Below are 23,277 nucleotides of genomic sequence, written 5' to 3'. Positions count from 1 at the left end.
ATTTTGCTAATTCTGTGATTTGAGGGTGTGAATGTCAGAACTCAGGGCACCTTCCTGCTGGAGAGCTCAGATAAAGGCATGGAACCCCAAGTTCTCCACCCAGGCTGGGAAGCTGAGTCCACCTGTGGCTGTCGGCCCCTCACCCAGTTTGAGTAGAGTTAGCTTTCGTCAGGGAGAGAAAATTCTTTCTTTTTGAATTCTTTTTGAAACGGTCTGTAGGTCATTCTGCCCATGGATGCAGAGGTGGGCCATAGGACCCCCGAGGATGTCTGCCCTCGGGCCTGCAGTTAAGCGACATCAGGCCTTCTCCAGGGCTGGTCTCAAGTGCTTGGTGGATGCTCCTGGGCGAACTTGACCCACCCACAATGTGGCCTGCTGAGAAGTGGAAGCCCCCATCCCACCCCCACAAGTGACCAGTGTTGGCAGTGTGGCCTTCGTGGGAGGCAGTGCTTGGCATCTTCTCCAGGGTCGTGAGCGGAACAGAGGGGAGGGAGCCCCTTGCCCTGCTGGTGCTCACCCCTCCACCTTCTCCTCCACACACACACCCGCCCCCCATGGAAGCCCTCCTGGGTCGAAGCAGGAGGTCTTACAGGAGAGGGTGGGTGGGAGGGCGCTGGGCACATCCTCCCAGGTGATCTGGGGCAGATTTTGGCTTTGGGTTTAGAAGAATTTGTTTCTGAGCCTGGGAAATGTCTGCGTCTCTGCTGGCCAGATGGGTGGCTCTGAGGGACCGTGGGCCACCTTTTCCCTCCTGCCTCCTGAGTTCATCCCTCAGCCAGAAGCTCGGCCTCTGCAGGGACCTGGGCGTGTGGAATGCCGTGTCAGGGCCGGGGACATCTGTAGGTCAGATCACAGGTCTACTTGGACCCCTGGGTGGGGATCCAGTGCCCCAGCAGAGCGGCGCAGAGGGGGACGGCCCTGCAGGATGTTTCTGTGCATGGGGCTCATGGGATTCCTCCGGAGAGCAGCTGGGCTGAAGATCATAAAGAGAATTCAATGAGCTTGAGCTAGCGAACTCCCAGGGACAGTTTTCCTTTTGGGAGTCTGACTCCTCCCACCCCCAGTGGAGTATGGGCTTGGTCTTATTTTTCCCAGGAACTTCCATGGTGATTCTTTGGACAGGTAGGATTCAAAATGTGACGGTGGGGTGTGTGACAGGGACTTCAGGACACAGAGCCATGTTGCGGTGGCTGCAGGGGATGAAAAGGCAGGAGAACAGGAGAGGAGAGAACGGTGCCTCCAGGGCCTGGCATCTCAGCCGGGGTTGGCACAGCTGGGATCTGTTGAGCTTTCCAGCAAGCCCCTTGCTTAGGGACCGTGTGGCTGGTTTACCCTGGGTGGTTGTGATTCTCCCAGTCTGAGCATCGCTGGTCCTTCTGGGATCATGTTCCGTGACCTTGGTTTCCCACCCACTCACTTCTTTTCCATATCCCCAGCCTGGCTGGGTGTCTGAGGGATCGGTTTTGCAGGCTCCTCCTGGGGGGAAGTGACATCATGTGGTGTCCTCGGCTGGAGGAGCGGGGGTGGGGGCTCTGTGGTTGCGTGTGCTTTGAATTCAGCCGACGGTTGTACATTCCAGTAGCCAGCATCTGGCAGTGAATTCATCAGCCAGTGTGTCACCCTTGATCTCAAACCCAGATGTTGTGTTAACAGCAGAAGGGAAAGAAGAGAAGATGAAATCTGAGCCGCGTGGGGAGAGGCCATGGTTTGGGGCACAGCAGTTAGAACAAGCATCTGTATAAAGCCCTCCCTCCCACCGCTGCCTCTGGCTCCTGGGTAGGGGGCCGTGGGGAAGAGCAGCCCACTGCCCCGGGGGCGCAGACAGGACATGCGCTGACCCCTGCTCAGCGCCCAGCACCGACCCCGCATAGTAGGCATTTAGTAAGTCTTCCATTTTAATTTCTTCCTGAATCCTTTGTGTCTCTTTGCTTGTCCTATGCTTAAATGGCCTGGGACCCTGAGGGGCCCTCCTTCCTGTGAGTGGCCTTCTTTCCCCTCCGATCCTGGTGGTCCCTCGGGGCCCTCACAGTGATGACCAAGGCCATGGGCGTGGAACTATCTTCTGGAGAGCTCCCCTGCCTCCTTCCTGCCCACTGGTGGCAGGTGGAAGCAACTACTATTTTCCTGTCTGTCATCCGTCTTCTTGCCTGGATCAAGTGCTTCTCCAAGGCAAGGCTTCTCACTGGAGCCTTCTGCATGCTAAATCCACCCTCTACCCTTTCTCTACCCGCTGCTGCCCAGACCCCACTGTGCCCACAGGTGTGTGCCAGCCACAGCTGGCAGCAGGCCTCAGGGGCTCATCTCTGGGGGTATTAGTGGTTTGGGGAAGGTTTCCGTGCAATTTGGGTCCTCCTCTACCTCTCCCAATTCCCCTTTACTTCACACAATCTTTCTTTCTTTCTTTTTTTTTTTTTGTGGTTTTTGGCCAAGGCTGGATTTGAACCCACCACCTCCAGCATATGGGACTGGCGCCCTATCCCTTTGAGCCACAGGCGCCGCCCTTCATACAATCTTTCATTTTGCAAAGTGGGGCAGGGGAGGTTCCCACCTGAAGCGTATGAATTCTGGTTCCCTGTGGACAGGCTGAGGCAGCTGGGTTGGAGATAGTGAGTCAAAGTCTCTGGCCCTCACTCCTTCCCTGTGAGCATCTGTCTACCTCAGCCTTAACTTTCTAGTTTTACCCCACGAATCTGCCTTGGATCCTTGATTCCAGCAGCCTCTTCTGACAATTTGAAAGAAGAGGGTGTGTTCCACAGCTCCGAAGCAGAGCAGGGTCATTGGGAAGCAGCATGAAAGCCAGATTCCAGGTGTCTATATGGTGTCATGAGCAGGACAGTATCCCTGTACCTAAGCCTCGTGACGCCGTCTCCCAGACCTGACCCTTCCCAGGGCTGGGAGTGGGTGCCCTGTTCCCCTCTGCAATGCTGTCCGTGTTCCGGGTCCTGACCTGGATAAGCGTTTGCTGCCAGGTGCCGTGTCCAGGCATCTGGCCTCTCTAGTCCTCGCCGCACCGTTAGGGGTGCAGGCCCTCTGGTCGTTATCTCCACTGTAGACTCTCTGAGCATCTGTGGCCTCTGAGACCACACAGCCCGCATAGCTGACACAAAGTCTGTCCCTGATACTGCCACTTTGAAACAAGGGCCCAGACTCTGCTCTGGATCCTTAGCAGGTTTTATAAGAGGGCAGTGCGTGGACATTAACACATGGAATGGAGTATCACCTTTGGCTTGCAGAGTAAATTTCCTGAGCACCTGTGGCATGTGGATTGGACTCCTGTTGTGGACGGTAAGCCAGGCCTCAGTGGCTCGTCTGTCTTCTTGCCTGGATCAGGTGCTTCCAGGCTGTCGAAGCTGGAAGGGCCTCAGTGGTGCAATGCAGGGGACCACTGAAAAGAGGTTCCAGAAGTTCCAAAACACATGTAGAATTCATAGACTGTGCTAAGCTCCAGCTCCTTGCTCATCCTGGAACCATCGTTTCCTTCTGATTTTGCTGGTTTGCTTTTGAGCTGATGACTTTGAAACTACGTGAAGAGCAAACTAAAGACGAAGTTAATTGTGTGTGTTTGCTGATTTATATAAATATTTTTTTGTGCTGTATCGCGATAAGGTGTAAAGATTAGGCAGGTAGGAAGAGGGACCGGAGACAGACCTCACCTGGGCCCCCAGCCCCGTGTCAGCAGGTCCAGCTCAGCCGTGTCTGGCAGACATTTAGTGAGCACGACCGTGCCGCAGTCAGAGCCTCCCAGGGCCCTGCGCAGACAGGCGTGCAGGTGTTGACAGCAGGGTGGATGAGAGGCGGAGGATATAACAAGTGCTGCTGGAAGACAGGATTTCCCAGCGAAAGACGGAAAGGGGTTATTTTAGTTAAGGAATGAGTAGAAGTTCTCCAGGTAGAAAGGGGGGATGGCATTTGGGGCAGAAGAAACTTGGCTGTTCAGAAGCATGGATGTACCTGGGCACATTCTGAGTGGGGAGGTTTCGTGGACCAGTGGACCCAAAAGAAGAGAGCTTGGAGTTGTTGGGTTGCAGCCGCCAAGGGGACAAGATGGTGTCAGGTTGCAAGGGTCTGGTGTTGTAGACAAAGGCAGTGGGCAGCCAAGGAGGGAGGTTGAAGCTGGAAGGGACAACTGGTGGTAGTGGATGAATGAGAGGAAGGTTTCTGGTGGCCCAGGGACACCAGGCAGTATTTCCTAAATGTGGCCTTTTGGGGTAAGGTCTGGCTTACCCTGGAAACAGGAAGCTGTGGCCTCTGCAAGTTGTGACTCAGCTCCAACAGAAGTAAAAGTGGGGTGTGGGCACAGGTGGGGCAGCAGGCTGTGGTGCAGGGCTCTGGTGCCGGCTGGGACCCTGGAAGTATTTCTGGGTCCTGCGGGGCTGGACGTAGGTACAGTATCCACCTACTGGGCCTCCCTGCCTCTGTGGGAAAAGGAAGGCGCTTCCAGGAGATCGAGCCGACCACTGGGGCTGGGGGGTGAGAGGCTTCCTGACACCGTCAGTTCCTTCCTCTGCTTTTTACTCATGTCTACACTAACATGACACATGGCCAGTATGACCCTGCACAACCGAATTTTGGAGGGCAAAGCTTTTAAAGCCATTAAAACATGCTGTGTCCTAGTTGTTAAGTCCTAAACTGAAAAATGGGAGGGTCCCCCCGAGTTGTCCAAATGGTGGAACAGCGTCTGGCTTAACTGCTAGTAGAGAGCCGGATGGTGCCCAGCCCGTCCATGGTCACAGGCTCCAGAACATTCCAGAACCTTCCCTCTCACCCTCTCCCCTGTTTATGGTGGTGGCCAGGCTTCTCTTTCCTCCTTCCTCATTGTCCCTTAAGTTCTACCAGCCACCACTGTGCGCACCTCCTACCCAGGCTGTGTCCGTTGGGCAGAAACAAACATTCTGACCCAGCCCCATCGTACCTCAGTAGGATCTGTGTTACTGTTGAGAATCAGCCGTAGGACTGGAGGCGATAGCTCACACCTGTGATCCCAGCACCCAGGGAGGCCGAGGCAGGCAGACTGCTTGAGCTCAGGAGTTGGAGACCAGCCGAAGCAAGAGTGAGACCTCGTCTCTACTAAAAGTAGAAAAACTAGCCGGACATTGTAGCAGACACCTGTAGTCCCAGCTACTCAGGAGGCTGAGGCAAGAGGATCACTTGAGCCTAGGAGTTTGAAGTTGCTGGGCCATGACACCATGGTACTCTACTTTTGAGACTCTGTCTCAAAAAAAAAAAAGAGAGAGAGTCAGCCATAGGCTATCTTCTGGGGAAACTTTTAGGACAGACTAGGAAGGTAGCAGGGTGGGCCTTTTAGATGTAAACGTGCTGGGCTCCTTTAAGGAAGGCAACTACCCCTCTGTTCTTAGCCCGAAAAAGCCTGTGAGAAGCCACACAGTGGAGTGTGGCAGGGATGTCCACCCTTACCTGAGTGGTGGGCTGCAGGCTTGATCATCTGTATTGTCTGTGTCCCCAGCCACCAGTAGGCACACATTGGGAAGAGCCCCAAAGCACTTGTGAGTGGCATCAAGACAGGCTTTGGTCTAGTCAGTGATTGTCCCGCACCAGCACAGACACCACCCTGGTCATGAGCTGCCAGCAGGCTCCTGTCTGCCCAGGAAGGTTCTTAGGGGAGGAAAAGGAAGCCCAGGGTGTCACCTGTCCCTGTGCAGTAGTCAGGTGCTACGTGGGGCTGGGTCACCCTGTTCCTGGTTCCAAGTGGGGTGGTGCCGGCTGGGCTCACCTCCCACCTCGCAGTGGCCCCAGCCCCTAACCTCCAGCAGGACCACCTCTCAGAAACCCTCCTCACCTCTGGGTCCATGTGTTTTGCAGTGATCAGGGCCAAAGCGGTCAGCGTGAAGGAGGTGGACTCTGGGAACGACATTTACGGCAACCCCATCAAAAGGATTCAGTACGAGATCAAACAGATTAAGGTAATGTGACCCCTGCCTCTGGGTGGGGTGGAGCTGGGGGCTGGGCACAGAGCCGGGTCCCTGGAACACAGTCCAGCCACCTGTGGAGCAGAAACTAAGGCCAAGCCCAGATAGATCTCATCTTCCTTAATCGGTACACACCTGAAAAGCTGCATGGAAGTGGTGTATTCCCTGTGACTGCAACCGTCTGAGAAACATGCTGCCTTCATTTTGACGGGGAATAGATCTGTGGTGTGGCCTCTGCTCAAAGTCCTCAGGTTCACCTTTGCATCTGTGGAATGTTCCATGGTGCTTCTTCATGGCTGAGCCATGGTGGGGTGGGATGGAAGGCTGTATGGGGTTTGGTCATCGGCCCTGAGAGCCCACAGCGGATGGGAGAGAGTGCGCCGTGAGTCCCCCAGACCGCGGTGTGTAGTCCACACTTGTCCGGTTTGCTATATGCTCTAAGAGAGCAGTTCTCAACCTGTGGGTCACGCCCCCTTTGTAACAATGAAAATACATCGCAGTCAGGGGCGGCGCCTGTGGCTCAGTGAGCAGAGCGCCGGCCCCATATACCAAGGGTGGCGGGTTCAAACCCGGCCCCGGCCAAACTGCAACAAAAAAATAGCTGGGCGTTGTGGCGGGCACCTGTAGTCCCAGCTACTCGGGAGGCTGAGGCAAGAGAATCGCCTAAGCCCAGGAGTTGGAGGTTGCTGTGAGCTGTGTGACGCCACGGCACTCTACCGAGGGCGATAAAATGAAACTCTGTCTCTACCAAAAAAAAAAAAAAAAGAAAATACATCGCAGTCTTAGGAAGGTTGAGAACCACTGCTCTAAGAGGAGAGGGGATTTGGCAAAAGGAGGAATCCCGTGGCCAGATGTGTCAGGGCAGCTTCCGGAAAGTGGGGAAGGAATGGAGAGCGTAGAGGGGACCAGATGCTGAGAAAAGGAGACCCCAGATGGGAGGGACTGCAGGCCGAGGGGAGGTGGCTGGACATTTGCTAGTTTTTCAGGTCATTGCCTGTGTTCAGGAGCATATAGGAAACCCATGTTTGAGAGGGAGGCAGAGGGAAAGAGGAGGAATGTGGTGCGCAGGACGGGACCCAGCCCTGGAGTAGAAAGCTGAAGCTACTGTTGTCAATAACATGCTTGGTCTACAGGGGAAGAAAATTCTTTTTTTTTTTTTTTGAGACACAGTCTCGCTCTGTTGTCCCAGGCCAGAGTGCTATCTATGGCATCATCATAGCACACAGCAACCTCAAACTCCTGGGTTCAAGCCATTCTCTTGCCTCAGCCTCCTGAGTACCTGACACTATAGGCCCAGCTAGTTTTTCTATTTTTAGTAGAGACGGGGTCTTGCTTTTGCTTAGTCTGGTCTCAAACTCCTGAGTTCAATCCATCCCCCTGGGCCTCCCAGGGTGCTAGGATTACAGGTGTATGAGCCACCATGCCTGGACAGTGATTTTTCTATTTTTAGGAGAGATGGGGTCTCACTCTTCCTCAGGCTGGTCTTGAACTCCTGCATTCAGGCAGTCCATCCTCCTTGGCCTCCCAGAATCCTAGAATTACACACATGAGTCATAGTACCTGCCCAAGAAGAAAATTCTGGGTTCCAAGTGGAGGGACAGCTGCTCCATATTCAATTTTGTTACAAACATAAAAAGCAGTAGAAAATGAATATTGCCAGATGTGGTGGCTCACGCCTATAATCCTAGCCCTCTGGTAGGCCAAGGTAGGTGGATCACCTGAGCTCACAGGTTTGAGACCAGCCTGAGCCAGAGTGAGACCCCATCTCTAAAAATAGTAGGACATTGTGGTGGGTGCAGGGGCCCTGGCAAGGCAGGTGTCCATGCTGCAGGGTGCTCTTAGCCTTTTGGTGAGTGATGTCATTTATACAGCCTCAGTGTGACCTTTCTTGGTTTGGGGTGGCAGGTAGCTGGAAAAGCTCATTTGTCACAATGTTAGGGATGAGCCCGTTCCACTTGGGTTTGATTATTGAAACTTACCAGAAAGAACAAAAAGCGCCCTCCCAGAGTGCTGGGACAAGGTTGTCCTTCACCTGGGCAGCAGGTGTGTTCAGATGCCAAGGATCCTGGCCCTCAGGGTTACATCCTGACTCCAGGGGGGCCTGTCTGCTTTCACATCATCAGAATTCCTAGAACTGTGCAAGGGTCATGGCTCCCTGTGGGAGAGAATCACATGGTAGTGATTCCAAAATGACCTAATTGTGCTGGAGGTTGGGGGGCAGAAGTATAGTCTGAGAAGTTCCCTTCCTGGTGACAGGGCTGTGCCCACTCATGGAGTGACCCCAGATGACTGCTTTGCAGGAGGAACACTTTGCCTTCTATGTGTCTTTCCCTTCCCCATCCCCGGTCCCCATTCCCGTCCCCATCCCCATCGGCAGCACCAGGGTGCAGGTTGGGCCACCCTGGGAGTTCTGGGTCTCACATTTCTTCATCCTTGTCTTTGCAGATGTTCAAAGGCCCTGACAAGGACATAGAGTTTATCTACACAGCCCCCTCCTCGGCGGTGTGCGGGGTCTCGCTGGATGTCGGAGGAAAGAAGGAGTATCTCATTGCAGGTATGTGTGAGTGGAGGCATGGCCAGAGGCTTGTGCAGAGCGTGGCTGTTCTTGGACAGGGGCCAGGTCTCCCTGGCACCTGGAGAGGGAGGCGGGGCAGCCTGAGGGAGCCACACAGCAGTGGGACAGAGCCAGACACTGTGAATGGTGCCATTCGGAAGTCTCAGCCTCCCTGCTGTCTCCCATCAGAAAATTCCAGTAAGGCTAGGCACAGTGGTTCGCACCTGTAATCCTAGCACTCTGGGAGGCTGAAGTGGTTGGATTGCTTGAGTTCAGGAGTTTGAGACCAGCCTGAGCAAGAGCTAGATCCTGTCTCTAAAAAATAGCCAGATGTTGTGGCAGGCACCTGTAGTCCCAGCTACTTGGGAGGCTGAGGCAGGAGGATAAGTTTGAGGTTGCTGTGAGCTATGATGGCACAGCACTCTACTGAGGGTGACAGTGAAACTCTGTCTCAAAAAAGAAAAGAAAATTGCAGTGAATTTCCTCCTGCCTTCCCATGGCATTCCTCCCTATGAGAACCAGTGTGACGCAAAGGAAAGCGGTATTCACGGGGCATTTTAGATTGATGAACCAAAAAGGGGGGAAAGGAGAGTGTTCTTGTCTGCTTTTCTTTTTTTTGTAAAGACAGAGTCTTGCTTTGTCCCCTGGGGGCGTCATCATAGCTCACAGCAACCTCAAACTTCTAGGTTCAAGTGATCCTCCTGCCTCAGCCTCCCAAGGAGGGGGATCATACAAAATGAGGTCTTTTGCGACCGGCTTTTCTCAAGCAGATGTTTTCAGGGTCCATCCATGCTAGAGTGTGTATCAGAGTTTTGTCCCCTTTTGTGACGATAGCATTCCATTGTATGGATATGCCCCATCTTGTTAATCCAGTCATCATTTGATGGACTTCGAGGCTGTTTCCACCTTCGATGGTCATGGCCAATGCTACAGCAAACACTTGCTTGCGAGTTTTTGCAGGGAGGTCTTCGTCTTTCTCCGAGTATCCCCAGGAGTGAGATTGCAGTGTCCTGTGGTGACTCTAGCTTTAACCATTACAGGCTCTGTGAGTTTTTGCAGGGAGGTCTTCGTCTTTCTCCGAGTCCCCGGGAGTGAGATGCAGTGGACTCTAGCTTTAACCATTACAGGCTCTGCCACAAGGTTTTGCGAAGCAGATGTACCATTTTACTTTCTCAGTATCTATTATTTTATAATAAGAAAAATAAAATGGAGAAAGGAGGTGAGGGGCCCAAGTCACTGGTGGTGCAGAGATCTTACATTCTGACTGATGCCATCGAGTAACACAGAAAAGGCAACTGGGCTGGAGCCGTCACTTAGCACATACAGTGGCACGTGGTGCAGGCGTCCAGGGTTCGGAGACTGCTGCGCCCGTGCACAGAGGACAGCCTGGGAGGTCTGCCAGCATGTTAGCACCAACTGTGTCTCCTTTTTAATACTTTCCTACATTTGCTAAACTTTGAAAAATGTTTGCAGGTATTTTTTGTGATCCTAAAAATAAGATCTAGAGAGAAGATAAAGGAGACAGAACCTTCCAGGCTTCCAGTTTTCCACGTCCTCTTTTTGTGATGAGAGCCTGGCCGTTCCACCTGTGCTGCTCACGCTGCCCTCTAGGGGCGGTCTGGCCAAACTGCAGAGCCCCAGAAGCTTTTTAAAGGAAGAAGGCCTCATGGTCAGTCAGGCCTGGACATCCCGAGGACTTTGGCACTGCCCTTAATTCCATGAGATGGAAGGGCTGGACTGCAGGGCCCTTTGGGTGGGTCCCCAGGTGGGACAGCCACAAACTCCACAAACTCGCTATGTCCAGCAATCAGGAGCTGTGACACGCACCCAGAGGGTGTAGGTCAGGAAAAGGCCAAGGGCAGAGGTCACACATGGCAGCTTTAGGGTGATTATTTCACTTGTGATTACTTTGTTTTATTTATTTTTAGGGACATGGTAGGAGAATCTAGTTTGCTCAGCCCCTTTTTTGAAAGGGAGAGGCTTCTGCATCCAAATGAAACATTATGAGTCAGTAAATGTGGAAAGCCTAATAATGCCGATTGCTGTGTGTGAATGTTGGGACGTTTTCTCTCTGAAGAGAAGTCAGTCCTTCATTTTTGCCATCAAAGGTGAACATGTGATACGTGTGTCTCATGCTGTCCCTACACAGGCCTTTAAATTGTCCCCATTCTCAGCAAGAAAACAGGCAAGTAACTGAACCACAGCGTTTTATAGGCTTGCTAAAACCTGAAACCATCCAAATTACAGCTCCACACATAATAAAAATTGAAGCACATGAAAAGACACTTAAGATCCGCGTGCCTGTCATCTTAGATGCGTACACATTAAATACTGAAAGCAGCTGGCTTACGTGGCACACGTTTTAGCTTCCCAGCTGGCCACAGAGCAGGAGGTCAATATGTGTGTAGAACACACAGGTGCCCGTCATAGCCATGTTTAAATGTACCCTGTGATGGCATTAAGTACACCCACAGTGTTGTATAAGTGTCACTGTTTCCAGAACTTTGTCCTCATCCCAAACAGAAACTCAGTACGTTAGGCATTTGTCTGTTTCTGCAGCCCCAGCAACCGGCTTCTGTATTTGCCCCCTCAGGCACCTTCTTCGGGAGGAATCATACCTGCTCCTGTGACTGACTTGTTTCGCTCAGCGTAACATTCCCAAGGTTCCTCCATGTTGTAGGCCGTGTCAGAATTTCCTTCCTTTTTACAGACATACATTTTTAAGTTTTCAAAGTACGTTATATCCTTCTCAGTTGAATCCTCTGTGTGTTTCCATGTTATTAATGTTTCCTCTCACTTTACACCACAGACCTTGTTGCCTCAGGGAGCCATCGGGAAGTTCGATGGTGTCATCTGTTTACACGTGCCAGTGGTAGCAGTTTCCTATAGAAAAAAATAAGTGTCACTTACAAAAAAATAAGTCATAAAAAAAGGTGGGAGGTTATGATGCAGTGAGATGGGGGCTCTGGAAACACACCTGCTTGAGTTTGAACTTGCGCTCTGACACCGGACCTGCTGTTGTGCTGGGCTGGGCGACTCTGTGCATTTGTGCTGCTGCGCCTGTCAGTGGGCTAGGACGGTGACAGTAGCATCTACCCGCAAGGTTGTCATGGGATGCTGGCACCTGGGTCAAGGCTTGCCCAGGGGTAGCGAATTATTTTTTAAACTAGAGATGGCAGTGACGTTCGCGTGTAGCATGGCGCTGAATGAAAAGCACATGAGCTGGGATCGGATTGCAGCCGGGGTCTAAGGAGCGCTGGAGTGAGTGAGCAGCTGCCACTGGGAGGGTGTTTATTGCTCCTGCGGTTTGGGACAGCTTGATGTCCGGTCTGATTGCTCCCTTTTGAGGGCCATTCTTTGGGCCACTCAGCCGTGAGACTGCCTGCCTGGAGGCCAGCTGGCACATCCTCTCTACCAACGAGGGCTCCTTACTTCATTCCCCTCTCCCGACGGGGAGCAGGGCTGAGGTAGTTATGGCAACAGAGGCCAACTCACCCCCAGGCTAGAGGAGCCTTACTAATCCGACTTCTTTCCCAGGCTCGGTCAGATGACTCCAGATGCAGTGTGAGGCCCGGAACCTAGATCCAGTCCCCCTGCAGTCGGGATGGGGGGCTAACCAGAAATCACAGAGCACCGGAAACCACTCGGCCAGAGCCAGCTGCGGCCCTGTGGGTGACCACACAGCCCGAGGCAGACCACCTCTCCGTGGGCTGATGACTCAGCTTCACATGTTGAGATGGGCACTGGGAGACTTATGTTTAGGAACTCATAAAGAATTGGCCCTGTAATTTTCTTCAGTCTTCTTCCCTGAGAGGAAAAATAAACATATAACCCTCGTGGCAGATTTTAATTAATTCCTGATTCTCTATATCCAAGACTCAATGCCTCGATTCTCTCCAAGACAGATGAGCGTAGAATGCTGCAGCAGACACCCATGTTGTGTGTGCCCAGCCAGGTCTGCGTGGTACTGGACAGGGTCCTTCAACATTGTGAGATGCCACAGCATTTATACGCAACGACCAAGGCCCACGTCAGCCCAGTAGTCAGGGCCACTGAAAAGATACAATTACATGTCACTTCCACCTCCTGCAGTTAACCTGCCTTCTGTGGGTCCTTGAATAGGTGGTGAAAGGCCAAAGGGAAGGTAGTAGAAAAAGACAAAATGTGAAGCAGATTGTTAGAACAAACACTTGTGTCATCAGTAAACTTTTATTGAAGGGCTGGGCATCGTGGCTCACACCTGTAACCCCAGTACTCTGGGAGGCTGAGGTGGGAGGATTGCCTGAACTCATGAGTTTGAGACCAGCCTGAGCAAGAGCGAGACCCTGTCTCTAAGAACAGCAGGGCATCCTGGCGGGCACCTGTAGTCCCAGCTACTCCTGTGGCTGTGGCAGGAGAATCGGTTGAGCCCAGGAGTTTGAGGAGCAGTGACACCACAGCAGTCTAACAAGGGTGATGAGGTGAGACTCTGTCTCAACACAAAACAAAACACAACTTTTATCAAGCAATTACTATGAGGATACAAAAGGGTTAAGGCAAACTCTTACCCTTTGTGCTTACTCTCTGTTAAGGAGCCAGATCCATGGTAAAGGCAAGGAGAGTGTTGCCACTAGTCAAGTGACACCGCAGACATAGCCATGAAGGGTGGAGGGTGGAGCGGGGGAGAAAGGCAGCCTGACTGGAGATTAATGGCCTGGCTGGGCAGGGGAGGGGCTGCAGGACGCTGCACAGTCCAGATGCCAGGGGAAACCAGGACGTAAGGAGGGGTTACTTGCCGTCTGTCTGTCCTGAACTCACAGAAAATAGCTACAGGTCTACAGAGAAAAGTCAGTATCTATTTTTGAAGTGTTTAAGGCCACCCAAGTACTTACCTTTCTGAGTGATCGGATTCAGAGTAAATGCTGCAGCAGTCATCCTGCATCTTGAAGCTTTTCTTCACCCAGAGTGTCACACGAGTCTGAACAGCAGCCGCTAAAGCAGAAAGGAGAGCAGAAGGGAAACTGCACAGTGATGCGAGCTCCCGCACAGCGGACGTCACTGGTGCCTGCTCTGTGCCCCGGGCAAGCTGGCCTGGTTCCCAGGCAGTGGGCCGCAGTTCCATTACTTTGTGGTGGAGGGCTGTGTTACCACCGGCTGACCTGGGTTTCTATCAGTGGCTCTCGGTGCCTGAGATCATTACGTTGGATGTTCTGGAGCTTTGTCAAGCAGAGGCACTCGGGGCACAGCCTGAGGCTCTGTCTGCTTCTTGGGGACTTGCCCTTCAGTCTCTGCCAGAGCTCATCACCAGCATTCCCGTCTCTTCACAAGGTGCCACGGGAACAGGAGGGATGAGTTTTTATGGGACCTCTGGAGCCCTGGTCAGGTTCTGTCACTCTCTAGAACACAGCTGTTTGTTCTTCTGCTTGGATCACGCCAGGGCTGCCACCGGTGTGACATCTCCAGCAAAGGGCAGGGGGCTGAGTCGGGAGCTGAGTCGGGAGCCAGGAGCAGCTCATTGTGCCTGAAGCAGCAAATTCAGGGCAGATTTCTGATTTTTAACAATTCCATGTTTTTGCTGATCATAATGGGGAAATGCAGGGTTACATGTTCAATATCAAATAGGAGAAATGCCTGAGAATAAACATTAGTGAAAAAATAGGAAATAAAGCCTATGATCTTTTGTAGGTGAAGATTGGGAGGGAACACATCAGAACATTAGCTGTAGCTGATGGAAGTAGCTGCTTCCTGCCTTTTCTAAGTTTTCTACCATGGACATGACTCTTTTTAAACTTAGAATAAACAGTCCAGAGGAGGAGGACGTGCTCCTTGCCCTGAGCAGTGGTGTGTCTCTCCTCAGGAAAGGCCGAGGGTGATGGCAAGATGCACATCACCCTGTGTGACTTCATCGTGCCCTGGGACACCCTGAGCACCACCCAGAAGAAGAGCCTGAACCACAGGTACCAGATGGGCTGCGAGTGCAAGGTAAGTAGGGCCTGTCACTGTGGCCCCCCAGGGCCTCTCAGTCCACTGGGTCCTGGAGGGCGTGGCTGCCCCAGGAGTACGGCTATGCACTTGGGACAGACCCTTTGGCTCCTGGTCCCTGGGGAGCCCCAAGACCTGTGGAGGATGCTGGAAGGTAAGGGAGGCTGAGGGTGAGCACACAAATCCAGCCACGTGGCCTGTAGCTTCTAGGAAGGAATTTCATGGGCAAACACAGTCCTCCCAGTGTTGTTCTAGAGATGTGCAGGTTCTCCTGAGAGCACTGCAGGTGTGACACTCTCCCCACCATTCCATATGTTTCCACCCATTAGTCGTCAGGTCTATATTCGCACACCTGAAATTGCCGCCTCTCTTCTTGTTCAGCCTTAGGGTGGGGGTGTGTCGCCTCTGGGCTCGCTCAGGCAGTACGTACTGCATCACCCCCATCCCCCAACCCGGGGCCATTGCTGAGTACCGGGCACCCCCACCCCATTACTAGATGTGAGTCTGGGACCAGGAGATGCTGCACATGGCCCTCTCTCCCTCTGACTGCCACCAGGCCCTCAGCGTGTTCAAAACTAGAGTTCTGAGCTCGAGTCCCCAGCCCTGTGTGGATTAGACAGAAGTCCCCTGTGCACCACATGAAATCAAAGGGCAAATCCTTCCATTTTCCCTACGTGGATGGTGGTGGAGGTGGTCACTCTCTTGTGTCCTTTGATACCTTTAACAAAACGCTAGTTGGCTGATCACCTCAAGGCTTAGGCTTGAGCTTCAAGTGCAGGAGTTTTCATCTGACTCCAGGAAACTTAAGACCCTTTATGGTTTTTACAGCCACCACCACCACTGCCCTCCCAAGGTGATGGTAAGCTGAAGCCGTAGGGCATGCTCAGAGAAGGTAGACTAGATGGCCCAGAGCAGGAGCGCCTGCAGCAGGAGAGGGGGTGCAGGGATGAGTGGGTGCCCAGGCGTCCTGCCAGGCCCCCACCTTCAGAGAGCATGTGACCCGAGAGAGGCTGCCATCCTTGGGCTCCTCGGGCGGGTGCGTCACTGGGCTCGGGAGATACCAGCCTGTTCCGCAGCCTCGATTAATTCCCGCCATGTACCCTCCAGATCACACGCTGCCCCATGATCCCCTGCTACATCTCCTCCCCGGACGAGTGCCTCTGGATGGACTGGGTCACGGAGAAGAACATCAACGGACACCAGGCCAAGTTCTTCGCCTGCATCAAGAGAAGCGATGGCTCCTGCGCGTGGTACCGCGGGGCGGCGCCCCCCAAGCAGGAGTTTCTCGACATCGAGGACCCATAAGCAGGCCGCCAGCACCCCTGTGGCCAATTGAAAAGCCTCCAAGGGTTTAGACTGGTCCAGCTCTGACATCCCTTCCTGGAAACAGCATGAATAAAACAGTCATCCACATGGGTCCAAATTAATGTGATTCTCCCCCCTCTCCATTTTCCCTTTAGACGTGGCTTGGGGTCTCTGCCCCACACGCCCTCTGTGGCCTGGGCATTGTGTGTCTTGGTCTCTGATCCTTGGGTGCAGGCAGGGCTGAGCAGCACCAGGGTCTCCCAGGCCTGGTCAGGGCAGAGCCAGGAAATGTGCATTTTGCAGAAACTTTTGAGGGGTTGTTGTGAGACTGTGTAGCAGGCCTACCAGGTCCCTTTCACCTTGACGGGGCGTGTCCCTCATTTCTGCAGCTGCCACGCCTGTAGCCCCAGGGTGGCATCCCTTGCCCCCTTGTAACTGCTCCCATAGCCCCTGGGCCCACCAGAGAATCCCCTGAGTCCAGGAGCAGCCTTGGAACCAGTGGCCTGTTCTCGAAGGAGGCCCAATGAATCCTGTTAATCCACAGAATTTCAGTGGGTGCCTCCCTCTGGGCCCTGTAGAGATGTGGCAGCGAGAAGCCCTCACTGAGCCACGTTTCAGCTTCAGCCAAGTCCTTTTGGTCACCCGTATTCCCCCCCAGCCCTCAACCCCTAGGGGGACCTCTGAGATCCTGTCCTGAGGGCAGGCGTGTGGGGGGTCAGTTCACTCCTGAGCTCAGAGCACTCCTGCTTCCTTGCCTCCCTACCAGCAGGCATGGATTGAGGTGCACAGCTTTGCTTTATTTACCCAGGTTGTGCAGGGCTAGTGGTGGGGCTGGCTGTGCTCCTGGCCGCACATCCTAAGAACAGAAAAGGGTGGGTCTTGCTGTGCCCGGATAAGTGTAGTCTAATCTCCCTCAAAGACTGAGTCACCATTCCACGTGTGGATTTCTGCAGGTGATGCTAACCAAGCTTTTTAAGAAGTCTGACCTAGGAAGGGAAGGATTTTGGAGGTAGGCAGCTTTGGTGACACTCTTCTTTCTGAGCCTCCAGGGCACTGTGGCCTGTTTTCAGAGACATCTTATTTTTCTAAAGATGAATTCTCAGATAGCACATGAACTAGAGCTGCAGGTGAACTCTGCTCAAAGTTCTTATGTTGCAAAGGTTACCCAGTTAAGAAACTTAGGGAACCTGTGTGTTCCCCAAGGGATGGTTTTCTGATGCCAGTAAAGTGGGGGTTAAGACAGAACTTTCCCAATAATGTTAAAGATGATCTCTTTTATCCTCCTGCCTGTGTTGTAAAGGTAAACTTTCTGAGGATATACGTGCACATTACGAAAACAAGCCATGTACGGGCACACACACGTGTGAACACGCACACACAAACTGAAGTCTGGCAGCCTGTGAACGGTCCTTTTGCAAAATGCTTCCTAATCTTCTAAGGCTGCAGCGACCCCAAAGCAACTGTAAGACTCCTGACCCCCAAGTGGCATATAACCCCCGTGCCCATGTGGGACCTGGTCAGCACAGATCTCGATGACTTCCCTTTCTAGGGCAGACTGGGAGAATATCCAGCAATCAGCCCCTGCCCCCAGGGCATTTTCATGCTGTATAGGGACATGAAGTTGGTAAGATGTCATAATGGACCAGTCTGTGGTTTCGATGTACACACCAGGCCCTCCAACCAATATGACACCCCTTCCCTGTTCGCTTCCTGTATGGTGATATCATATGTAACATTTACTCCTGTTTCTGCTGATTTTTTTTTTGTTTGTTTTTACTGTTTTGGTTTGTTTTTGACATCAGCTGTAATCATTCCTGTGCTGTGTTTTTTATTACCCTTGGTAGGCATTAGACTTGCACTTTTTAAAAAAGGTCTCGGTATCATGGAAGCATTTGCCCCAGAGTGGAAAGCGTGCGTGGTAGCTAGCCTATGATGGTGGATTCCTTCAGATCTCTTCTTTAGTTCTTTGAGTATCTGCTTTTTTTTTTTTCCTATCTCCCACCGTTGGTTTTCTGGTTCAAATTATTACAAAGTAAAGGATTGTTGAGTAGGTTTGTTCTAAAAGTTGGCCTTTATATTTGATCCATGCACATTGCTCTTCTAACCATGCTGAGCAAGAAAAAAAAAATAGATCAAGATGAAGTGCCCCGTGGCAGCCGCGAGACGAGGCCACTCAAATACCTTCACAGTAAATAACTGCAATATATCTATAGTTTAAGAAGGCTCTCCAGTTGGCACTGTTTAATTTATGTTACATTCTAAGCTCTGCTCCTCTCTCACTCTGTTCTTTCCATCATGCAAGCAACTCAAAATATTTAAAATAAAGTTTACATTGTAGCTATTTTCAGATCTTTGCTTGATAAGTATTAAGAAATATCGGACTTGCTGCCATAATTTAAAGCTTTGTTGATTTTGTTCGTTTTCGTTTGGATTTTTCTTTTGGGGGGAAGCAACGTGTTTATGCTGGATATGAAGTGTGAGACCTTCCTGTGCTGGGAACGCATGAGAGTCGTTGGACGTGGACAGGCAGACTGCGCATGTCTCTGGACGCTTTGTATCATTCTGGAGCGATCAGACTGCGCATGTCTCTGGACGCTTTGTATCATTCCTGAGCGATCAGACTGCGCATGTCTCTGGACGCTTTGTATGATTCCTGAGCGATCAGACTGCGCATGTCTCTGGACGCTTTGTATCGTTCCTGAGCGATCAGACTGCGCATGTCTCTTGATGCTTTGTATCATTCCTGAGCGATCACTTGGTCCACGGACAATAAACTATATTATCAAAGAGAACCTTGCGTCTCTCCCTGTTGCTGTATCTGATGTTCACAACTACCACTTTCTAGCTCAAGAATGGGGATGAGGGTCAGGCATGGTGGCTCACAACTGTAATCCGAGCACTTTGGGAGGCTGAGATGGGAAATTACTTGAGATCAAGAATTTAAGACCGCCCTGGGCAGCATAGTGAGACCCCGTCTCTCAAAAAACAAAAAAGGAGAAGAAGAAGAACAAATTAGCTAAGCATGATGGCACCCACCTGTAGTCCCAGCTACTTAGGAGGCTGAGGCAGGAGGAGCACTTGAGTACAGGACTTAGAAGCTACAGTGAGCTATGATGATGCCACTGCACCCCAGCCTTGGTGACAGAGCAAGACCCTGTCTCTTAAGCACTTGAGTCCAGGAGTTTGAGGTTGCTGTGAGCTAGGCTGACACCACTGCATTCTAACCTGGGTGATAAAGTGAGACTGTCTCAAACAAAAATAAATAAATGCAGAGAGGGGTGTAACAAACTCCACATATCCCTGCTCCATTTTCAACCATTGTCCAAGTTTTGTTGATCTTTGCAAACAGTTTTAAACCAGTCTATAGACCCACAGATGGGGTAACCAGATTGTTGGCAACACCAGCAGATGCCATTATTTTCCCCTCAATCTTGCTCATTCTGTGAAAGAAAAGCGAACAGGACAACTGTAGATAGCCTGACTCACCAGTCAAAACACCCACCTCTAGGGACATGGACAGAAGTGCAGTGATAGGCACTGCAGGATCCAATCTGATGGGACTCAGGGCTGGGGCCAGGTGTGGGGAAGCCAGCACCGCTGGGGGAAATACTCTGGAGCTGGTGGAGCTATTGAGCCCAGGTTCTGGCACACACATTTTTTCACTCCTAATTGTTAATGGATATGTTTACCTGATCTACCTTAAAAAAAAAAAAATCTAAAAGAGTGGGGTTACAATACTTTACCGGCATCGGTTTTACTGTAGGCAATTTGCTGCTGAAGTCAGGTATGAACAGGTTTATCTTTGTCCCAGGTTTATCTTTAGCCTTAGGGTCAAGCTTTGTGCTGAGCCAGGGCTCACCTGATCACCGTTGGCTTTGGTCACCACAATGAAAGGGGGTAGCTGCTTTGGTTGGGAGAAGCATCTTGCTACAATAGCAGTTTTCCTCCTAGAAGAAACAAATTATGGGAGGGAAATGACATTCTAAAACTTAAGACAATTCTATACATTTTCATATTGTAACAAGTGGGAGAAACATTCCTTTCTAATTAATGTAGGGAGACAAACGCGGGACAAATCCCAATAGGAGCCTGCAAGTGTCAGGCGGGGGTGAGTGTCAGAGAGGGCAAGTGTTAAGGAATTGGGGATGGGATCAAAGATGGGGTGCAGAAGCAGTCACAGAACAGCAGTCTCAGCTGCCTGGGAGGCCAAGGCAGGAGGATCACTTGAGCCCAGGAGTTGGAGGCTGCTTTAACCAAGGCTGACAGCACTGCACTCTAGCCTGGGCAACAGAGTGAGATTCTTGCCTCTAAAAAAACTCCCCAAAAGCTGAAAGTTATTTGTAGGTCAATATATGTCTGTCGCTTAGCCCCTTTGAACAAAGTCTTAGGCATGCCAAGCATAAGTTTCCAAAGTCCTCTCCCTGGGGAGTCACACTTAGTCCCCACCGCCCAGCAATCAGGAAAGCTTGTCAGAGACTCAGGGTCCAAGGTTTTTTCTGGGGGCCGGTCACAGAAGGCATGTAGCAAAATTCCAGGCTTCCAAAAGGAAATTAGGTGTTTGGCATAAACAAACAGTTGAGTCATAGCCATTATCAGGGAACCCTCCCTGAATCTAGAGTCCAGCCACCAATCTTGTAAGCAGGCCTTTCTAAGAAGAGCAATCTCAGGCCTGCAGGCATCACATTTTGGTACACAAGCCCTGCCCATCGTCTTTCTGTAGTCTTTCCCCCAGCTCAGGAGACTCTGCTCCTAAATGCTTCTGAGCCACTGCTTAGGGAATCAGTCCAATCAATCTAATAATTCTAATTAACACCCAACACAATATGGGCAGTATTCAGGATGCAGGCTAAGGACTTCACAGACCGTATCCCATGTATTGCTCGCTGATTCTGCAAAATTAATCCTCTTGCCCATCTGACAGGTGAGGAAACAGAGGTCAGGAGGTGGAGTCGCCTGGTCATACATGTTGACCCTGGGATCCCAGCCTAAGCGAGGCAGACCCAGCCTGCTCCCCAGTGGCACAGGCTTCTGCCCTCTCCCTCGGCCCCGGGGGGGAGGGGGGGGCGGAGCTTTTGTCAAAGACACTTCTGTCACAGGGCTTGGCAGAAGCAAGTCTCCTGCAGGTTAGTCCCACCCAGCAGCAGGTGAAAACTTACCTTATACTTATGGGGAGAGGGGCGTCTGTCATGGTTGGTCAGTGGGTTTGTGGGTGTGACTGTGTGTGTGGGGAACAAAGGCAAATTTATCTCCCTTTTTAGAAAAAGTAAAAGTAAAGTAAGGATGACAACAGAACCCTAGTCTCAGTCAGGACACCTCAGTACACCAAGACACCTTGTTACAACTTTTAATTACACAATTTAAAAAAGGGTAAATTCAACTGTCTGGAAAATTGATCTCTATGTAACTTATCTTCCAAACAAGGACACTTCGCAGAGAGAAAAGGGTGCTACTAACCACGAGTGGGTGTGAATCAAGACGTACTGTCACCCTATCTGCACAGGACATCTTCCCCAGCCACCCCAGGTATCTAAGTCTGCTCTGCTGTTTGTCCCAGACCCCAGGCTTGTCCTCAGTCACAGCAGCCCCCACAACCCCAGGGCCACCTAGCTTCCTGTGATATGCCACAGAAGATGCCCACTCAAGGCAGCATTGGCCATTGCAACACATGAACCCAGCACCCCAGGGACTAATGAGGAGCTTTTTCCTTTTTTCTTCAAGACATGGTCTCCCTTTTTCACCTGGGACAGAGCGTGGTGAAACTCACTGCAGTGTCCAACTCCTGGGCTCAAGTGATCCTCCTGCCTCAGCCTCCTAAGTAGCTGGGACTATAGATGTGCAACAGCACAACTGACCAAGTTTTCTATTTTTTTCGTGGAGACAAGGTCTCACTATGTTGCCCAAGCTGATCTCAAAATCCTGGCCTCAAGTGATCCTCCTGTCTTGGCCTCCAAAGTGCCAGAATTGCAGGCACGAGCCTCCACCCCAGGCCAGGAGTTTATTTCTTGTTCACACAACAGACTAATGGGAACACTGGATGTGTGGCTCCCACAGGTGATGCAAGGACCCAGGTTCACCCTCTTTGTGTCCACCACCAGAAAAAAGAGGCAAGGAGGGCACTGCAAATTCTCAGCATCTTTAGCTCAGGGGTTGGGGTGGGAGGGGAAACACCTCTCACTTTCCCTCTCACACATTTCTGAGAATTACTCACTAGGTGCCAAGAAGGCCGAGAAATTCAGTCCTGGCCAACAGCCATCCAGGGGAGGACAGGTCTTTAGTGCCTCAGAAGTCATCCTACCATTTGATAAAACCACTTTATCCACATATAATTTGCATGCCACACCACTTAAAGTGTACAGTTCAGCCAGGTGTGGTTACAGATGCCCAGGTGGCCGAGGCAGGAGGATCGCTCAAGTCTAGGAGTTCAAGGTTAGAGTGAGTGGCAATTGTGTCACTGCACTCCAGCCTGGGCTGCAGAGTGAGACGCTACCTCTAAAAACAACAACAATAATGATAATAGGCTGGGAGGGGTGGCTCACACCCGGGATCCTGACACTCCAGGAGGCTAAAACAGGTGGATCATCTGACCGCATGGGTTGGAGACCAGCCTGAGCAACAGCGAGACCCCTGTCTCTACTAAAAATAGAAAAACTAGCTGGATGTGTCATGGTAGGCGCCTGTAGCCCCAGCTACTCAGGAGGCTGAGGCAAGAGGATCACTTGAATCCAAAAATTGGGGGTTGCTGTGAGCTATGATGCCATGGCAATCTACCGAGGGTGACAAAGTGAGACTCTGCCTAAAATAAATAAATAAATAAAGCACTCAACTTAATGATTTGCAGTATATTACATTAATTTTTTAAATTCAGTACAGTATTTATGACAAAACTTGCCATTTTAACCATTTTAAGTGTACATTTCAGTGTCATAAATTTCACTTACAATGTTTTTATACCCATCACCTCTATTTCCAAAACTGGTTTGCCACCCAAGACAGAAACTCTGTAATCATGAGCGATGATTCTCCATCTTCCCTCCTCTGACCCCTGGTGACCTGTAATCTACTTTCTGCTTTTATGGATGTGCCTATTACACCTGCTGATGTAATCCTATTACAGATATTTCATATATAACCTTTTAGGTGTGGCTTCACCTGGCATAATGTCTTCAAGGTTCATTCCTATCGCAGCAGGAATCATGGCTTTCTTCCTTTTGTGAATGTCCCATTCCGTGTCTGTATCGTATTTTGTTTATCTATTTTTCCATCAGTGGACACTTGAGTGATCCCACCTTTTGGCTAATGTGAATAATGCTGCTATGAACATAGGTGTGCAGAATATCTGTTTCTGTCCCTGCTCTCACCCGTGTGTGTGTGTGTGTGTGTGTGTGTGTGTGTGTGTGTGTGTGTGTGTGTGTGTGCGTGCAGAAGTTCTGCATCTGGCTTTCTAAGTGAACACCACACTGTTTTCCACAGTGGCTGCACCGTGCCGCATTCCTGACTGCAGGGTCTGTGTGTCCTGGGATGCTGCCCAGC

The 23,277-nt window shown here is 51.2% G+C and overlaps 1 protein-coding gene and 1 long non-coding RNA gene across 3 annotated transcripts in view; one reads left to right on the top strand and one right to left on the bottom strand.

The window, feature by feature from the left end:
* The window catches only part of TIMP2 (TIMP metallopeptidase inhibitor 2), a 51,367-nt gene extending 35,498 nt beyond the window's left edge, over positions 1 to 15,869 (top strand). The window contains exons 1-5 of one of the 2 annotated variants that reach the window (XM_053570578.1): positions 5,032 to 5,050; positions 5,821 to 5,921; positions 8,373 to 8,481; positions 14,318 to 14,442; positions 15,550 to 15,869. In XM_053570578.1, coding sequence (XP_053426553.1) covers position 5,050; positions 5,821 to 5,921; positions 8,373 to 8,481; positions 14,318 to 14,442; positions 15,550 to 15,747 — 534 coding nt within the window. In that variant the 5' untranslated portion in view covers positions 5,032 to 5,049 and the 3' untranslated portion in view covers positions 15,748 to 15,869. Of the gene's footprint in view, positions 1 to 5,031; positions 5,051 to 5,820; positions 5,922 to 8,372; positions 8,482 to 14,317; positions 14,443 to 15,549 lie in introns of those variants that run through there. The other variant, XM_053570577.1, reaches the window with a different exon arrangement.
* On the bottom strand, positions 689 to 5,849 carry LOC128570944 (uncharacterized). The gene is made up of 3 exons (XR_008375669.1): positions 5,798 to 5,849; positions 4,913 to 5,064; positions 689 to 4,415 (listed from the first exon to the last, which is right to left on the bottom strand). It is a non-coding gene; the product is annotated as an uncharacterized LOC128570944 (long non-coding RNA).
* Positions 15,870 to 23,277: the final 7,408 nt, after the last annotated feature.

This window comes from Nycticebus coucang, chromosome 18, assembly GCF_027406575.1.
Source record: "Nycticebus coucang isolate mNycCou1 chromosome 18, mNycCou1.pri, whole genome shotgun sequence".
Taxonomy (NCBI): domain Eukaryota; kingdom Metazoa; phylum Chordata; class Mammalia; order Primates; family Lorisidae; genus Nycticebus; species Nycticebus coucang.
This window is presented reverse-complemented; position numbering and strand designations above follow the sequence as displayed.